This window comes from Ostrea edulis, chromosome 2 (genome assembly GCF_947568905.1).
Source record: "Ostrea edulis chromosome 2, xbOstEdul1.1, whole genome shotgun sequence".
NCBI lineage: Eukaryota > Metazoa > Mollusca > Bivalvia > Ostreida > Ostreidae > Ostrea > Ostrea edulis.
Window position 1 is genome coordinate 42,903,069 of NC_079165.1, and position 20,799 is coordinate 42,923,867.

At 34.2% G+C, this 20,799-nt stretch overlaps 1 protein-coding gene across 23 annotated transcripts in view; it reads right to left on the bottom strand.

The window, feature by feature from the left end:
- Positions 1-1,288: 1,288 nt before the first annotated feature.
- Positions 1,289-20,799, bottom strand: part of LOC125667030 (neurabin-1-like) — a 50,326-nt gene continuing 30,815 nt past the window's right edge. For 2 of the 23 annotated variants that reach the window (XM_056154079.1, XM_056154080.1), the window contains exons 9-24: positions 18,668-18,925; positions 15,967-16,149; positions 13,978-14,099; positions 13,711-13,807; positions 13,447-13,564; positions 13,217-13,282; positions 12,864-13,018; positions 12,382-12,455; positions 11,077-11,103; positions 10,020-10,160; positions 8,297-8,451; positions 6,635-6,811; positions 6,435-6,464; positions 5,797-5,906; positions 5,437-5,616; positions 1,289-4,990 (exon numbers count right to left, since the gene is read on the bottom strand). In XM_056154079.1, the coding sequence (XP_056010054.1) occupies positions 4,838-4,990; positions 5,437-5,616; positions 5,797-5,906; positions 6,435-6,464; positions 6,635-6,811; positions 8,297-8,451; positions 10,020-10,160; positions 11,077-11,103; positions 12,382-12,455; positions 12,864-13,018; positions 13,217-13,282; positions 13,447-13,564; positions 13,711-13,807; positions 13,978-14,099; positions 15,967-16,149; positions 18,668-18,925 (2,046 nt within the window). In that variant the 3' untranslated portion in view covers positions 1,289-4,837. Of the gene's footprint in view, positions 4,991-5,436; positions 5,617-5,796; positions 5,907-6,434; positions 6,465-6,634; positions 6,812-8,296; positions 8,452-9,604; positions 9,652-10,019; positions 10,161-11,076; positions 11,104-12,381; positions 12,456-12,863; positions 13,019-13,216; positions 13,283-13,446; positions 13,565-13,710; positions 13,808-13,977; positions 14,100-15,966; positions 16,150-18,667; positions 18,926-20,799 lie in introns of those variants that run through there. The other 21 variants (XM_056154082.1, XM_056154083.1, XM_056154089.1 and 18 more) reach the window with 19 other exon arrangements.

Consider the following 20,799-nt stretch of genomic DNA (forward strand, 5'->3'; position numbering starts at 1 on the left):
GAATTCCGGGAGAGTATTTGTGATGTCCCAATTAAACTACATACTGTACATGTATAAGCAGAATTTTTAACGAGTCACAAATTCAGCGATTTTTCCATAAAAATGGGTATATGTATTTAGTGAAAGCTGATTTTCCAAGAAAGATAGCTACATTGTATTACTCACGATAGATAATAAATTGTTAGCAATATTCAATTGTAGCGATCTCAACACCCTCGCTAATAATGCTAAAATTAAATCAACGCTAAAATTTCTGCTTAAATACGGTATTACAAGTGGAAGTGCAGAATATTCCTTGAATTGATGGATGATGCACACATAATACTTCTGACAGTGGATTTTTTGAATTTTTGAGGGCAAATATATATAACTCTTGTTTACCTGATCAAGATATAGGGCTCACGGTGGGTGTGTCCGGTCAACAAAGGATGCTTACTCCCCCTAGGCACCTGATCCCACCTCTGGTGTGTCCAGGGGTCCGTGTTTGCCCAACTATCTATTTTGTATTGCTTATAGGAGTTATGAGATTGATCACGGTTCGTTATTTTCACCTTTCATATAGTCATCGCACTTTGAACTTTCATTTTTATACGCCTATCTTTAGACGGGACGTATTGTGTATACAGCTATGTCTGGAATCCTTCCATCCATCTGTGGTTTTCTATTTCATTTCTCCGTTACATATAAAGCTGCAATTTGCATGTAGCTTCTTTGTGGGACCCTCCAGATCATATTGCAATTTTGATCCATTTCAACCTCGCAAGAGTTTTGCCCCTTTATTTGAAAATTTACCATTAGACTCGTAAGGAGCATTACAGTGTGCTCCATCTAGCAAGAACATAATTATAACTAGTGTTGCTCACAAGGTACGCACTCTTCTCACAGGTTCTACAAACATCTAGGTATCTTGAATATATCTCTGTTACACATATGAAGGGTACATAGATCTTCAGTGGGCCTGCGACTCTTCAAAATAATTTAAAAGGCATGTTCACATGCATAAAACGATGTCGAAGATTTGAATATTTTGTAATCATATGTGTAGCATCACGTTCTTACCTCACCAAAAAAGAGAGATATTCTAAATTTGTTATATATTGTATCTGCATTCAGAGCAGCTCCTTTCCACCGACTGACGGGCGAGTAGGAAATCTCCCTCCAATTAGTTCTCAAAGGTAATAGCTCATACAGTACCTCCAGAGGGAATGTATGTACTGTCAATCAAAATTTTGGTCAAAAATCCAAAAAGAAACATTCTTGTAACCAAAAAAAAAAAAAAATGAATCAGTTTGTACTTGTATAAATATATTTATTTTTATCACATTGAATTACACCATTCATCCATCAGACATGTACACATAGTGTTACTGTTGTCAAATAGTATTGTTTTAGTAATGATTCCAAATTAGGTTTGTTTAAATGATGTGAAATGAATTGCACAGAATTTTTGTTCAAAGAATTAACATCCTGACAAAATGTTCATGAAGTAAAAAAAATCTCTCTGTGATTGCATATTGCATGTCATTCTGTGACCAGGTAGAATGACTCCACCTTCCACAAAAATTTAAAAAATTGCATTTACAATGTACATTTAAAAATTTAAAATCTTCAACAACCTTTATAAAGCAACCAATGCAACTGGTAACCAGTTCCTTCATTTAAGTAGAAATATAAATAGGTGTTCTCTACTACAATGCACATTACTAAATTGATTATGGTACATGTACAACATGTTTACATCGAAGGTATCTACCCCTTTACAATTGTCTCCTTGTACTCCAGATTGAGAGACAGTCTGCATGTTTTCCTGCAAGAATGTAACATGACTTTAAATTTCATAATTACATCAAAGTCCCCAGATATTTTCCCCCTACTTATTTTTGTCAGTTTCAGAAAGAAATGAGTCACAGTTGAAAAATCATACCCTGCTTAAAAATTCACCCCCCCCCCCCCCAAAAAAACCCAACCACGTCCACTGTAGGTTAAAAAACAAATCAGGGTCAAATTTTGAAAGAACTAAAAATACAACATACTGGGATTAGTGTTGCATGTAGAGACGTATTTCACAGAATGTTAGAAAATATATTTTTCCTTGATTAATGGAAACAATGAAATATTTTATCGGTAAAGCTTGAATCAAGAACTAAAAGTAAATGTTAAATAACAAAAGCAAGGATATTTGATAAAATATTTTTTCTACAGGGTTAGATATACCACAGCTCATTGCTCTAAAATACTAAATTATTTTGAATGTGTTCATACAATGTACCATATGTAGCTGATTCAGCAGAAATGCACTTTACGGAAAAAAGCACTATTACGTAGATAAATTTGCTATACAGCAACTCATTTTGAAGGGTTAATATAACAAAAATGTAATTTTTTTTCACATAAAGAGGATTATTCAACATCCTTCCTCATACAAGACTTGTTAGGAAAGCAAAATCATGATATACAGTTATGTGTATTGTTAAAAACAAGATTTTATATGAATGTACACAACCTTCAATTGAAAAGAAAATGCTGATACATATATAGGTGTATAAATACAGTGTATATATAAATATTTAACAATCAATCTACCAAAATAAATTTCCAGCGGCAATTATATGCACCAATGTCACAGATGAGCACCAGTGAGAGAAGACCTGGTCGACTGAACGGGAGACATATGAATAAAACTTTGTGTGACAATACCATGTATAGTTTTAAAGTAAATACTAGCTCTACTTATTGTCAGTAAAAGTATAGACAAAGATCCAAAATGGCATGATCAAGTCATTCAATATATCATAATCTCTGAACACTTTCATTTTTTCTGTCTTATGAAGAATAATGTAGCCTTTATTCATTTAAAGTGGTCCTCAATTTAATGAATATACATTTCAGTCAATGCCCATAACATCTGACAAAGTCTTGATTTACTCAACATGGTAAACAGATACATGTATATTGATAAACCATCTCTAAACCACAAACATCAATGAAATGCTTGTCATTCCAATGGGAATGCCATGGGCACTTGCTGGAACAGTTACTAGAATCCAGACAGAATACATACTGGAACAGCTACTAGAATCCAGACAGAATACATACTGGAACAGCTACTAGAATCCAGACAGAATACATACTGGAACAGCTACTTGAATCAAGACAGAATACACTCATTATGGTCCCAAAAATATTATTCTTAATGAAAATTTGTAAACAGCTGCAAAGAATAATCCAATTTAGTGAACCATTTGTCTGAACTCAAAATACATGTACCTTGAGATAGAAAAAAAAGATAACTTGTTACCTTTCCAAACCAAAAATAACAAACGAAACAACAAATGATTCACAACATAAAGGATTCCATTCCGAAGAACAAGCCTAAAACTGCATCCACAAGACAAAACTAAATGAAAAAGAAAATCATCACAAAATGAACATGACAGAATTTTTTTTCTTCACATTTGTATGTCAACTTCCTGATTACATTTAGCACCAATGTCAAAAGTATTTTCATTCAACAGTAATCAAGATGCAAAAGTTTCACTAAAAATAGCATTTTTGTGACAATCTGAGAGTATTTTAAAGACAATGGTAAAACATAACAGCCATTAACACATGGAATTTCTGTTAAAATTGAACTACTAATCTCAGTATTATTAATTCATGAAATTTAACAGAAATGTACGTATACAAGTATCTCCCCTCTCTATCTCCATCTGCCCTTCACCTAATGACTTTAAAATCAGACACAAGGGTGTAATGCTGATGAAACATGCTAATGTTTATTATGAAAATTTTCAAACAACAATGCAAAGGAAAAAACCACTGACCTTAAGTAACTGATAGATGAACGGAGCTACGATGTTTCTGGAATGTTTATTTGGTATTGTCTGTGACAATATGATAATATATAGATATCTAATACAAATATATTGTACAATAAACGCAAGTTTGAATATATTTTTTATACACATAACAACCACTGGCACTCAGTTTACATACTAAAAAAAGATATGGTGGGATACATATATATGTATATGTTTGTTAACAACCAATGGATATACCTTTGTATATAAACTAAAACTACATGGTGTTGTAGGTGTTATGTGATATGATAAAGTTCTGATTATCTTTCTTGGGAACAAAGCAATTGATGTGGTCTTTTGTACTCTGAGACAAATATTCTGAACATGGCTATGTATGTGTATACCCTGCAATGGCTGGAGAAGACACCAGGGCTCCAGCCTCCTATAGTCATGTTGAGATTTCAATTAAACAAATACATCATAGGGAGACAATCAATATGGCAGTTTTTCAGCCAATCATAAAAGACATTAGAAAATGACAGCCTATCATCTTGTTCAATACATATCATATATGGAAATAAAAGATGATATTTCAACCAATCATATTGTACATAGTAAACTTGACATAAAATTTCATTCTTCTAATCACAACAACAAAACAATAACAACAACCCCTGGGTTGTGAGCACACAGACTACACTTTGTGACCATATGCAGCAGGTTCAGCCATTACTCGGACTGAACCCCTAACTTTGTTCATGTAAAACAATCATTAACCTTAAAGAATATGAGCATTCTAAAATCGGCATCACATGAACATTCACTAAACCTTTGTTACTAACCTTAAATTTGATTAAATATTCAGTTTTCCCCTTAATTTACATACAGTATCTTCCGGGGCGGTAACATATTCGCAGCATCAGTTTCTGCTTTTAGCCAGGCCATTGCTAAGAAGTAGATTTGTAACAGCACTATCTGCTATTGCCTCAATAGTTTTCACAACAGGGTGATACTATGAATTTTTTCTTTCTTACTGATCACTTTTTCTTCTGAAGCTGTTTTTTCTGTTCTTTTTCTTTAGCTTTTCTTTCTTTTTCCTGAATCTTCTTCTCCTTTTCCATTCCTGTTTTAATTTCTTTGATTTTCTTTTTCAGCAAGTCCCTATCTTTACTACTTGCAATGCCCATAGTCTGTAAAATTAATTTAATGTCATTTATCATGGACTAGAAACATAATAGCTGACTTAAAAAGAAATACTCCCCATACATTTTCACTCCATGTAAACACTTTAAAAATGGTTTGATTCTGTAATACAGTTAATTAGAGAAAGCATGGTTGTCGCCCACTCAGGCATGCCACTGACCCCTACACACTAATATCTGAGCCAACAAGAGGCATTGATTGAAGTTGTAAAATGTATTTCTAAATCTTGACAAAATAAAGTCTTAACTACATGACCTATACTTTCTGAAGAGCATGTACATAAAAACATTTGAAATTCATATAAATTTACGGATAAAATTTGCTACTAAAACTGTATAGGTACAAATCAGATACATGTACTTTACGTTGTACAGTGACACCAATTCCTGTTACGATCCTCAATTTAAAAAATCACCATGCTGTGCTGTTTTACCTTTAATTTTGTGCCATCTAGTAGAATTAGTTGAGGTCCTGTGATATTTTTCTCCGCAAACAGAGGGATGTATCTTTCTAACTCGAGAAGCATTAACCAATGAGCAACATTTTCTACTGACCACTCCGAAATGGACCCAGATTGAAACTGATTGACCGGTCGTCTGTTAGAAGATTTGTCCTAAAAGGAGTAATAAATCACCAGTAATCAACATCATGTGTACATAATCACAAGGGATCACAGAAGTAATGTCATTCTAAGGATAACAGACAAGAAAATATTAAATCTGTTGCTATCATTTTCAGTTTTGATATTACAATATACAGTGTAGATATATATAAACAGCTCTGAGGTACTGACATCATTGGCAGGAGTTCCTGAGATATTGAGAGAAAAGAAAGTCTTTCTCCCATCTTCATCATCATAGTCTTGTACCATGTAAGAGGAAACGTCACTTGTTGTACTAGCACCTGTAAATATACCATTGTATAGAATGGGTTTCACATGATAGACATGATACAATATGTACATGACTGTTTATAGCATCTTAAATTGATTTTCATAGGTAATATGAACTTTAAAAAATATACTTTATTACACATATATCTATTAGTTCATGTAAAAAGTATGAGTTTCATAATTCACATGTGCAAAAATCTGCTTAAAGAAAACAGTTGATTTAAACTTTCTTTGCCTTAATGTTTTGCATTAGACCCATCTTCTCTCTAATCGTCTAATAATTAATACCATAAACTTCAAACACATGTTGGTTGGTTAGTAATAATACAAAGTTACTCATAACTATGAACATGAACAGTATGGCACAATATACAGCTGACATATATAATATATTCATGCATGGTTTTCTAAAATGTTCAAATATCACCAAAATGCTATATGGTTTGAACGACACTTCTAGGCATCGTCACTAGTGAAAATGGTGGGGGTGAAGTGAATGTCAATAGAGGGTAGGGTAATGTGTGCTTGTTAGAGCCTACCTGGTACATATTTAGGGGATGCACTCCTCACTGTTAGCCAGCAAGAAAAACAAGATACAGTACATGTATGTTACTGCATTCACAAGACACTAAATCACAAAGCACAATACTGTATTCACAAAACATTTCTTTAAAAAAAAAAATTGAAAACAATCTCCTTTCTCTCTCTCTTTTTCTGCATGGGAAGCTATAGAACTTACCATCTAGTGACTCTGTTGACATATCCAAGGGGCGTTTGGATATCAGAGTAATGCCCCCTTCCTCTCCAGAGGTCACATGATCCTTATTTAGTGAACGATTGGACAACAAAACCACACCAGAGTTTTCAGCACTACCTCCACTCTTACCAAATTTTAACAATTTGGACAAACCTAGGCCTAGGTAAAGAGACATACATATCAGGTTCATGCACAACTCGCACATTTCTTGTCCGAGCAATAAACCTCTTTCCCATATTTTGACTTTTGTACCCAAAATAAACACCTGTTTGAATCATGCTTCAATTTCATGCCCATGTCTTTTCTTTCTCCGTGCAATCTGGTGACAGATAGCAACCAATATAGATATTAATCACTTGAAATGCATGCAGTTCCCTTCACTTTCAAGTTAAAAGGTGACCATTTTGATTAAGTTTCAAGACTGTTGCTTAACTAAAAAGCAAGAGGGGATACTAATCCAACATTTGCTTCACATTATGAGCTTTTCAAATGATTTGGCTCATGAGTTGTAGGTGAGCAAGGTGTTTTGATGTTTCAAAACATGTCTGATGGTATAATTTATCAAGACAAAGTGACTAAGTTTGGTACTAACAAAAGTTCTGATTTTTTCGTCATATAAATCCAATATAGATAAACGATAGGCAGAATGGTTAATCAAAGACAGCATATTCCCATCACTCAGAGCAGAGATATAATTAGTATTGATAAACTTTCGAAGATTACCATTATGATAGATTTGAAGTTAATAATAAATGATAACAATTTTCACCTGTTTCTGAATGTTTTTAAAACAGGTAAACAAACTTGCAGTGTATATACAATGTATATGCCTCTGTTTGTAATCCACATTACTTTTTTTATTACAACAATTTAGGTACATTTTTGGCTTGTTCTATCATAACCTTGACATCACAACACAAGGTCATAGTCAAATTTTCCATGCAAATTTTCAGCCTGATAGAGAGGGAAACTTTATTTTGTTGAAAGAAATGTGAGATATCATATGTATTTTGTGAGAAATAAAATCAAAGATAGCAAATTGAAATTTAACTGCAATTACAATTCCAAATATATGTAAATAAGCATGCTCATGCAGACATGATAATTTCATGCTTTGTTATATGATACTAGGAAGAACAGTAAACGATAACACAATATCTATTGAGTGAATCATTAATCACAATGCAAGTCACACCGCATGCCAAACAGTTGCAACAGTACTATTAGCTATACAAAACCATTTTTCACATTTTACAATTTCTTTATACAAAAAAATCATTTACATTTAAAAGTTAAACATTTTACTTTAAAACAGTGTAGAAATCTCCAACACATTAACTCAAGAACAAAACTGATTAGGCCATTGATAAAAATTTCTTGGTTTACAGTCTCAATGTCATTATATTCCTGACAAATCTTGACATATGTATATGATTTTATTCTATATCGGCTATATCATTTATTCCTATGGAAAGAAGAATGAGCAACTACTAATATCAAAGCCTTATTCTCAATTTTTTCTTCTTCTAAAAAGCTGTACCTGGAGACAAAGATATTTTTATACCAGGCCTAAATGCATAATATGCAAAACCACACAACACAATGCAGTATTAGAGACACCCGATACAGGTACACATCTTTTACCTTTACTTTTCCCTGCACTGCCTGTGGAGGGGATTTCAACCACTTCAGGCATGGAGTCGGGGATTTCCGAGTGCATGTTTTTGAACATTGGCTGAGAAGGGTCGTATGAGGTTTGAGACACTGTTGATGAGGAATCCTCATTTTCACTATCCTGCCTGTAAAACATCAGCAGCACAGTGTAAGAGAAAATGGAGATTCTAAATAAGATTATGGGATTTAAAATAGCAACCCCCCCCCCCCCCCCCCAAAAAAAAAAACCTCAGTGAAACATTGTAGTTTAATACACAGTACTTCAATTGATACCTTGCTGAATAAATAATACACTCTGAAAACATTTACAAATCATGTATGATAGTAATACAGTAAAATATCTGTATCTCGAATATGGTTTATCTCGAATACCCTGCTTGAGTCGAAGTCGAACGCCGGTCCCGGCCGTTTTCCCTATATACATGATTTTAAAAACTTCTGATATTTCGAACACGGTAATCTCGAATACCCTGCTTATGTCGAAGTATTTTCAAGGTCCCATGCCCTAAATTCACCTGGTTTATCTCGAAGTGCAGTCAATTTTCCACTCTGCTTACCATACCTGACGTCGTCAAGTCACACATTCACGCCCGCGACTACACCAAATTATAATTAATAACCGCTAATCCACGCTCGCCTTTTGCGAGTAGTCCCAGGTCGCAATAATTGGTTCAACAGCTTGGGTGATTAGTGAAGCCTTCCAATATTATGCATGAAGTTCACCGCCAATAATGAACTAACACACCCGATTTCAGGGGTAGTGTTTTGAATGATACATGCTATATCATTAACATTTGGGTTAGATAAACGCACACAATTGCCGAAGTGCGCTTGAAGGTAATGCTCACAATAACGATAACGCATTTAATAATACACGTTTCATCTTTGAAACATCAAATATCCTCCTTGAAATAAATATATACTCAAGATCGATTTTGGATATCTCGAACCCCCGGATATCTCGAAGTTTTTTCGAAGTCCCTCGGACTTCGAGATAGAGATATTTTACTGTATTTCAATGTCAAAAATTTGGTACAAATTGCATGTAAAATAGAATGATTTCACATCACAATGATCTTGTATGAACGAGAATTGATTACAAGAATGTTCATATTATACATGTATGAATAGAGATACAATAGATAAAGAAGCTGTGTGGTGCAATATACAAGATATATATGATATGATATTACAATGCTGTCTTGAATATTTTAAAGATAATATAGAATAACCATACGTCTACATTGTACATACATATTATGCATTCTAGTAATCTACCTTTACTACAGTAACTATTCTGGATACATTTTGATTAATGAGTTAATCTGAAAGAAATTAAAAGTAAACAGTGTTTCACAAGGTGTATGTAGACTTCAGTACTAGTACTGAGAATGGTAATCATATAATCCACTCAGTACTATAAATGGTCAGCCTACTGGTCACTAGTAAATAACAAGGATAATCTACATATAAGTCTGCAGGCAGGTACACGATTGTATACAATATTGATCATTCACTCATTAGTTATTTTAAAACAATATTAGTATTTAAAATCAACTTCACTAAATTGGGGTTAGATATTACACTGGGTTAAATCAGAGGGCACTAGTCACTGCATAGAGGTGGTTAATTCTTTTGAGGATCTGTACTAAAGCCGGTCACAATGCCATGTGGGCGTGCCCCAAATACCTACCTGGAGTGGGACTGGTCACTGACAGAATCACTGTCGGGCCCCTGGGGAGGTGGGGGAGGGGGTGGTATATTGGGGGGTTGTAATAAATTCTTCTGCTGAGCTTTTCTCTTTTTTGCATCACTTTTCTTGACTGTGCTGTCGCTATAAAACAAATGGCTTGTGACAAAGATACGCAAAATAATAAGTGAAGCTGGAAACTGGTTATGCAAAAACTTAGGGACACCTGATCCATAAATTAAAAGTTTGATAATTATCTATGATCACAATTAAACTTCAAATTAGTTTTGAGGGTTTCAACTTGGACGCCATGAATAAAAATATATGTACAAAGTTTTGAACCTAGTGGCGATGGTCTATTAGAAGCTTATACACATTCGCAAACATAAAACTTGTACTATACTTAACAATGTTAAAAAAAAAAAAATAAAGCAAAAGATTAACGGGTGAACAAATTTCACAGGGCACACACACTTGAAATTAAGGACACAGCATATCATGTAAGGATTCACACTGAAATATTAAAACAAATCAAATTTCCCATAAAATTCCATTACTTTTCATGCATATATAATGACACATGCACCTGAGGATGCACATTTACAGTACAAACATATCAAAAACATACTAAAGTGAGATTCATATTATGTTAAACCATTCCACAGCAGGCAAGTCTCAACTGGATATCCTATCTTAACAAAATCATTCTCCATGTAAAAGTAAATCTTCAATTTTTTGGCCATGATGTAAGGATATCCAGTAAAGACCGAATCAGTAGTGTATAACAGATGGAGAATCCTTCTCTTTCATGAAGTCTATATACATTTCTCCGTTAATGCTGGAGACGATAATCTGAGCTAAAGAGATGGAAAACATCACCAGAAGTAGAATTTCAGAACACCAGGGTATCAAAAGAACAAGACAGGTGAACAGGTTCAGAGCATGATAGATTTTAACGTACTTTCTTATTTTGAGTTTCCGTAGAGAAGTTTATTATGCACTACTGAATAATGTATAGAGTGAATGAGTACATAAACTACAGATAAACAAAAGCCCTTACAAAAACTCATCTTCACTACTACTGAAACTGAATAAAATAAAAGCAAAATGAATATCTAATTAATATGCAACAGCCATGTTCAACTAAAAAAATAATGTAGTTATAGAAATAAAACTCTTGGCATATAAAAAGCAACCAAAATGCAAAATTAAATACATTTTATATTAACTACTGTAAATCACATTTTATTCAACAAAACATTATGTGTAATTTTGCAAGACTAGCCATTCACAAAAATTTAGTTCTCACAAATAAATTCTTAAAGATAGAAGACTTTAGCATAAATGATGATTTGAAAAAGTTATATATGTCTCATGAAGAAATACATCATTGAATCCAAGTGAAAATAAGGCCTGATGAAATAAATGTGATATACAGAGTAACACGTACACAGCATATGTTCATGTGTATCATGCCACACATTTCAAATAACAGGGAAATCAATGTTTACTCTGTCAATAAACTGGAGCAATTCACATTGAAGGTTATTCGAATACATTGTATCATGCTTCAGATATGTACATGCTCAAGTTTTATTTTCTTTCCCTTCATAATTGAAGAGAGTAATTCTCTTTCTTTTTATCTATAATTCACATTTTAAAAACCCAACTGAACAAATCTTGACAACAAAATAGCCTGGATTTGCTCAATTCAAAATCTTGTAAAGTGATAGATAATAATATATAAATATTGCATGTAGTTGAGGGTAACATTGAAAATTTTCACCCCGAGAAAACCATTGTCAACCGAGGCGTAGCCGAGGTTGACAATGGTTTCTCGAGGTGTGAAAATTTCAATGTTACCCTCAACTACATGCAATATTTGTTTTATTATACTGAATGTTATGTAAACAGGAAAGCAGAAAAACTTACGTCTGTTGACATTTGATCAATCACTGTTATGCGATATTTCGTATATCGATGCGGGTATTCCCGTTTATTACAAACGCTCAAATGACGTCGTCTAACAATCTACGGCGAACCATACGCGTATAAATTTGATGCATGTGATAATTTTTTATAATATCACCCGTTGTCAAGTACTGTTACCCGTTGCTAGATATTATCACCCTGGGGCGCGTGCTTTCTGTTCTCAGAGGGTAACAATATGTTTTTTCAAATGCTTCTCGACCAATCAGATTCGAGTATTTTACATGAAAGTATAATAATTCTGTTTAGTGACAGTAATGACACAAATTTTTTTATATCACGATGCCAAACTTCAAATTTCTCTGACAATAAAGACTTTTTCAAAATACATGACACTGGATCCTAGATATACATGTATAATTTGCATGGTACAAACCTGTCATGTTTGATCCAAGTTTCTAATCCACTCTCATCCTGTTCATCCTCAAAAGTTTCACTTTCAGAACCCTGCTATAAAGTAATTAACAATATTACATCATAGACAGGCATTTCAAAGGTTGTATTGGGTATCATCAAATTTCATTCTTTTACAATAAATAAAATAATTTGATCCTAACACCAAGACTAAGAAGGAAGTCTCTGCATGAATAAAATTAATAACTTTAAAATATTTTAATGAGGGAAATTTCATCCCTTATACATGTGTACAAATTCCTTAAATGTCTTATAAGATAGTGAATATACAGAAATATGATTTCATGAAAAAAACCTAAGAGTTAAAGTGAACAAATTTTAGGCTTTGGTAAATGTGTTCAAGTTACCTGTCCCTTAATACATTTAAACAATATATAATTCAGAGAATACTGACAAAATTGGGCAGGATGCACCGCATATTCTAGTACCCTCCCTCCCCTGTACCTTAATATTGCGTTTACTAGGCGGCCTTCTGGCCCTGTTGCCAGCAGCGGCCAGTTGACCTTTGTCTCGATTGGCTGATGTGTCCAGTAATGACGTATGAGGGACAGCGTCCCTAAAACTGTCCAATGAGGAACTGTCGTCCTCAAGTCCATTCTCTGCCGAAAAAAAAACAACATACAAATGTCATGACAACATCCTTTTACTAAATTGTATCAAATAAATAAAACAGATTTCTCTACTTTTCCATAATGTTATACCTCTCAAAAGTATATCAGAATTTCTTGAATAGAATTTCCATATTAATGAAAAGTTTAAAAAATCATGCAAGTTTCCATCAATTTGAAATGACTGACCTGCTTTATTTGGTGAAATATCCGAATTCGATGACATTGATTCATTTAATGGAGAAGATTCAACTTCTGAAATACAAACACAACCTTGGTTTTAATACTCTATATTCTCTATATACTGTTTCTCGCTAGCTATAATCTGACTTGAGAAATTAATGAAAAATTAAGTGTAAACATTTCACAGTGGATCTTTACACATATGTATACACTTAAGAGTACTTTCTTGTTCGTACTTTGAACAAGTTTGGGTTGAACAGTCGGTGACGGTAATGGATGCTGAGTGGTGGGGACGAGGACAGGTAATCCTGCTACCTTCTGTACCTCCCCCAGCTCCTTCTCCAACTCAAAGATCTGCAACACATCAAAAGTCATTCCTTAGCATATCTAACTACATTGTTTTGGTCACAAAAGTTAGGTTTCTTCAAATAAAGTGCATAAGCATCATCACAAAGCAGTCAGTTTTTAACAAACTTAAATGAGTCAGATTCTATCATTACCCTGTCTTTGAGGGATTTTACTAAATCATCATATTGCTGATTTTTCTCTGCTTGTTGTTGTAAGAGAGACTCTCTTTCTTGAATAAAATCCTTTTCCCTATAAGATGAAAATACACTCAAATACAGAATATTCATAAACATTGTACCATGTATATTTTAAATGGTAAATGAAATATACATTAAAATCATGTATAAAAATAACTTTGTATTTCCATCTTGTTTATCATTTGCACCAATTCTATTTTCAAAGTTTCATAATAAGTATACCTCTGCTGATAATCTTTTATCAATTTCTTGGCCTTGTGGTATTTTTTCTCTAGGCCTATGAACTCTCCTTTCATTTTCCTTTCTAATGAAATATATTGGCCTTGGGATCCCTCAAGCATATCCTACAATGATCATAAAATACATCTGATCAATTCTTAACACTATAATCATTCTAAATTGAATGCATTTTTTAAATTTCACATTCAATGACCCTTAATAATATCCTTCATTTATGTAAGAAATAAACGAAAAGACTTTGAGAAACAAAAGACAAGGTTAACATGGGGCCTTATTTGCCCTACGAATTTACAATTAAAAAAATCCAAGCTGAAGAAATGCTTTACAGTTCATAAAAGTTAGACGTCACCACTTTTTAAAGATGGATTCTTCTCATATTTATTGGGCAAACAACGTATATACATTGTACATTCGGATTCTTATGACAAACACATTTTTTCTGCTGTTTTGTTTTTAAATCAAGGTTAGTTCAATATCACAATCTTTTCAAACCAGAGGACTTTGGATTCCATTAGAATAGACATTGTACCAACGACTGGTTTATAGTATTAAAAGTTTGCATCATTGTATGATTGTATTTCTGTCTTCCTTCAAAACAGAATAAACACAGATTTTTTTTTACTTCTAGTGCTTAGATTATTTTTGACAGAATTAAAACTGGTGTAATGAGGGTATCAATTTATACAAATAACAAGAGGTACTGTGAGCAATGCTCACTAAGAATACCCCCCGCTTACCCCAATCTCCCAAAGGGCGTTGGTAATAGGTATAAACTACCTCTTTTCTGAGTGTAAAAAACAAATGGCATGACAAACCGAACCATATTGCTACTTCGATGTCCAGTGCGCTTGACCTTTGACCTTTTGACCCCCAAATCGATAGGGAACATCTTCATCCCATGGGTAGTCCATATGTATGATATGGTGACTGTAGGTGGAAAGGATAACGCTTTAGAGCCCGGAAACCATATTGCTACTTCGATGTCCAGTGCACTTGGCCTTTGACCTTTTGACCCCAAAATCGATAGGGAACATCTTCATCCCATGGTAGTCCATATGTATGATATGGTGACTGTAGGTGGAAAGGATAACGCTTTAGAGCCCGGAAACCATATTGCTACTTCGATGTCCAGTGCGCTTGACCTTTGACCTTTTGACCCCAAAATCGATAGGGAACATCTTCATCCCATGGGTAGTCCATATATATGATATGGTGACGGTAGGTGGAAAGGATAATGCTTTAGAGCCCGGAAACCATTGCGTCTACAGACGGACGGACGGACAGACAGACGGACAACCCGATTCCAGTATACCCCCCCACAACTTGTTGCGGGGGGTATAAAAATATAGCCCCCCCCCCCCCCACCTACCCCCCAATAGTTCAAGTTACCCTAGTCCCATTTTGGTTAGAACTTTACAACGGTAGATAAGAAAGAGCAAAGTAGCTCCATGACCCACATTTTACATAATTGAAAAAAATTTCATTTTTGAAAATACCTGAGGATGTGAACCGTGATGCTTCATGCCAGCATACTTCATAACGAGTGTTAGCGCTTCATGAAAAGTATGACGAAGTGAAGTGTTGCAGTTCATACCCTCACATATTTTCAAAAATGAAATTTACATTCTACTTTTAATTCTGTAGGTATTCCCAGCCATTAAAATACTATATTCATCAAGATTCATATGCCCATTGTTCACAACTGCAATGTATTCATTAGGATATGGCTATCACTACAATTTGTAGAGATATCGAAAGTAAAAACATTGGAAATAAATATATATATACATATGGTGCTCATTTTCTAATCTGCATTATGATTAGAATTCATCCTTGAAATCAGATACAAGCAGATCTTTGTTTGTGATGGAAAAAAGCAGTGCCATTTAATGCATAGAGTGAACCTGTTTCTACTGGAGAACAAAACATTTTAAGAAGAAAAAAGTCTTGTCTGAGTATTACATGCTTTACCTGATAATGGTTAATCTCTTTGCGATTGCTTTCCAATTTTTTTTCCATTTCCCTCAGCCTGTGAGCCATTTGTTCACATTTCTTCTCTGTTTCTCTTGTTTGATTTTCAGCAGATTCCAACATTATAATTCTTGCTTTTACTTTTGCCAATTCTGCTTCATTTACAGCATTTTTATACTGAGCCTATAAAAATAAAAAAGTCATACAGTTATTCTTACATATTATTGTTTCAAAACTTTTGCTTGCAATGCACCAGTTCTCAAAACATAAAAACATGGGTCAATGATAAATTTTGCAAACAAATATTTCCTCATGTGCAATTTCTTCTTTCTTTATTAGCAAAGATAAAGTTTTAATTTAAACAATATCTCATTCAACATATAAATATATTTACTGTAAATTACTGTAAATTTGATATATTACGCGAGTGCTTTATTTGGCATAACTTCCAATCAGTGTCTATTCATGAGAATGGCAACTCACAAGTATATCTTCCAATGGACAGAAACCTATACCTAGCATACTATACATCAGTGATGACAAAAAATATCAGAAAACTGATGGATGTTCCCAAAACTGCATCTAACCAGTGAACTACTTCATATGACCAATGACTTGCACAATGATCAGAAACTGTTGAAATGTTGTTAAAAGTTTTTTTCATATACATGTATAAAGTATATATTGAGTGACCTTGACCCTTAACAAAGTGACCTTTGCCTGTAAGCCATTTGCCTATTACTTATTTGTGTGATATATGATCACTACATGTTCAAAAACTGTTGAAATAAGGAATTTTCCCCTCATGTCCAGAAAGATCAATGGCTGTTGAAATATTGTATATAAGGTATATGTTCTGAGTGACTTTGACCTTTACAAAATGACCTTTGCCTGAAAGTCATTTGTATTACTTATTTGTGTGATACAGCATCATCATTACCTATTCAAAAACTGTTGAAACAAGTATAAAGTATATGTTCTGTGACCTTGACCTTTCCAAAATGACCTTGGAAAAACCTTGGTCCAAAAGATCAATAACTTGAAATATTGTTGAAATGAAGTTATTTTCTCTCCAAATATAAGGTATATATTCTGAGTGATCTTGACCTTTACAAAATGCTTGAGTGACCTTTGTCTGAGAGCCATTTGCCTGTTACTTATTTGTGCGATATGATCAATACCTATTCAAAAACTGTCGAAGTAAGGAATTTTCCCTTATATTAAGTAGAGTTAAAACTGCCCTGTTGTGACCCATTTTATTAAGTGACTCAGTCATATGTGACCATAACACCCCCCCCCCCCCCTGTCATACCTAATCTATTGTACTTATATTTAAAGAACACCTGTATGAAATTTTACTTTTATTTAATGACTATACATTTTTCAGTTACACATGATTCTCACTTTTGATTTTGATCGAGCATGGCTATTCTTCGAGATATTGTCCGTAACAATTTTGTTTTAAACAGCACGGGTTTCAGTGATGATCTTGTTTAGTCGACACTCTGCATCACAATCTAATTAAAATTAGATGTTAGATCCGCTCGCATACTCGCATATATAATGTATGTATGCAAGTATGTGAGCAGATCTAACATCTAATTTTAATTACATTGCCTGAATCAATGATTATACTCAAACTATCACTTACTCAACAAGAAATCAACATGTAGGGCCATGTGGGGTTAATTAACAAAACCGGAGTTGTTATTTATTTAACAAAATCAAGGATCAGTGAAACAAGAGCAAAGGGGTGAATTTCGACTGACTTTGAGATGTGCAGGGTAGATTGGGTGTGAAAATCTACTACCTGATATACAGTGTACCATTATGTTCAACAAAGTAGAAAATTAGCCTGATTGCAACATAAGTCAGGTAAATACTGAAAAAAGAAAGTACTTGAATAACTGGAGTATTTGCGATTTTCCTGTAGGAGATATCCAAGGTTTCTAGAATGAGTTCAGTGTATAGGCATGACTGGGACTAGCAACTCACTTCGACATATCCAGAGTATTCGATACATCGGAGTGCAAGAGAGTTGCCTGCATTAGTTCAAAACTTAAAAAAGATTTGCTGTGCAGGATGGATATTGTGATTTGATTAATGTCTTTAAAATTAAATAACACATTTCCAGCATTATTGTACAAAAGGAGAAGCAACACTTCATCACTTACTTTCTGAAGCATTTTTTAGTCACAAGTGTACATATTAAATGCTTTTTACTACAAAACGGTTTTATGTCTTAGAAAATTATAAGACAAAACATTGTATTTTAGATTATAACTATTCTCCATTGACCAAACTATCTTTGTATAGTATTTGCTAAATGCCTTCACTGTGGAAAATCAGTAAACCTGTATAAAGAAACCATCTGTCATATGTGACCTTTTTTCCATTCTCCATTGGATGGCCTCTTAATACAAGTTTGACTGTATATGTTCTGGGTGACCTTGGTCCAAAAGTCCCTGTCCCAAGGAATATTTGTGATCGAATTCTGATTAATTTCTGATGAAAGGTTTATGAGATATGAGCTCAGATGGACAGACATGACAGTGACTATATGCTCCCCAGAAAAATGTTCAGGGAGCATCAAAATGTGATTGTTTAGAAGACAAGTTTTGCTTATATGTACTATCTATCCAAAATACTATTTTCATGAAATACAAATCGTATCAGGTAGCACCATATAATAGGACCTCACCTCTTTGAGTTTTATGAATAGTGCCTGAGACTCCATGTCAGGAGATATGGACTCGCTACTGCTTTCCTGCAGTTCAAATACTTCCATGGATGGCTTCTCATCCGGTGAGTCAGTGGGGCTTTCCTCCTCCAGGTCGGGTGGCATAAGCAAGGGCGTGCTGTCACCGGCAGCCGTCTCCAGGGTGTCCATCGCCAAGTTGTCTGATTCCGAGTGACTGTTCTGATTGTCATTGTCTGCATTCTCAGATTCATCAATGTCCTACATTAAACAATGAAACATGTAGAGCCCTTTCATTACATGTAATATTATGACTGATTCATAAAAAACAAACAATAACCCCCCACCCCCAAGAAAAAGCAACAAAAACTATGAAGAAAAAACCCCAAACACAACCGATTTCTATGAAGTGCTCTAAAAATAAGCAATCAAAAACATTCTACTTTTAATAAAACTTTGGATTGGAATGTCCCCCCCCCCCCCCTTGCTCATTTCACCTTTATTGGAAATACATGTATATCAAATTTAAAACTGGACAAAGATATATTCATTTAATACATAAAAGTAGCAAAATAAGACTTTAAATAAATTAAAACTGAGCAAAATCATTTTCAAATGCACCTGGACAAAAATACCTTTCCCTGTATACAGAAGAGATATAGCTTATTAAGTCAAATTATATACTTCAATTATACAAGATATACACTATTAAAGAGATTTGACTTAAAATAAATTGCTAGCAGTAAGCAAACATTAAGAAAATAATATTGAAATTGTTCATTTTTGAAAGCATAATCCAAATCCTGATAATAATACAGTATAATTTGTCCAAACCGGCCTCTGAGTACTCCGGCGCTCTGTCAATTCCGGCCACAAAATATAGTCCCTAACATTTCTTTAACAAATCCTTTATTAATAATTCCCTGTACTCCGGATACTGCGTATTCTGTATATCGGCCGGCTTACACAGTCCTAACTGCTATCAATTAACTTTAATTATCCTGTGTAAACCGGTCCCTCGATGATACACCACCCTAATTGTTGCGGTCAATTGTATTCGGTGTACACAAGGTCCCAACTGCTCGTAATTAGCTCTAATTATCGCATTTAAACCAGCCACCCCACAATGACCAACCTGTCGGTATTCGGTCGATCACACGCGGTGTACACAAAGGGTGTCTCAAGGGAAGCCACAGGTAAGTAAAAGAGTGCAACTGGCGATGAGTCGCGATCAGTTTAAAATAAAACCTGATTTTTAGGGGTGCACTTTTCAATTATGACAGCACCACGCACGAGGTAATGGCGCCCCCTAACGACAGAGACGAGAACTGACATTAAAAGACAAAGTTCAATTAATCGATGTATTCGATACATTCTTGGAATGAAACAAAATCGGCAACAATCCCATTATGTTTTCCAAAAGCAGGGTTTCCCCTCGTGCACTTCTCGGAACTCTACGGCGAGTCAAATAGTGATGATATGCAGTTAGTTAGGCACCACTCGCCATGTCCGGTCGATCACTTGGCATTACATTAGTTTCCGTTTCACAAATTGAGACAGTTGAAAGCGATACATTTACAATGAAAGCTGGAAAAGACAAATTTTAAACGAACACAACACAAACTTGACGAACGTACATAATGTAGCACTTGATAACGGCGATGATGTAGACGAAATCGACAATTTACCAACAGAAAATTGCGCGAATAATTCCCAGATTTTAAACTGTTTAATAAAAATTGAATTTTTTTAAAAATGAGCACGACATTAAAACACTGACATTTATATTTTGAATTCTTTTGTGATATATTACAACGTTAGCAATCATTACACACATATGCATAGATAATGAATACAAGGGAAGCAACTCTCATTCTTGTCAACATTCTGCACTCCGGACTCTGTGCAAACCGGCCCATTTCTTTGGAACCACACATAGCCGGTTTAGACAGATTATACTGTATATGCAGTATGATACATGTAAAAGCAGAAAATGAATATTTCAAAAACTAAATTCAGGTAAAAAAAACCACCTTTTTATCTAATTAACATGAATAAATTTGTACATCTGGAAACAAACTTTCAATCCAGAAGTCAAGGTGCCTTTGACTTTTCTACATGATCTTAAAAACTCG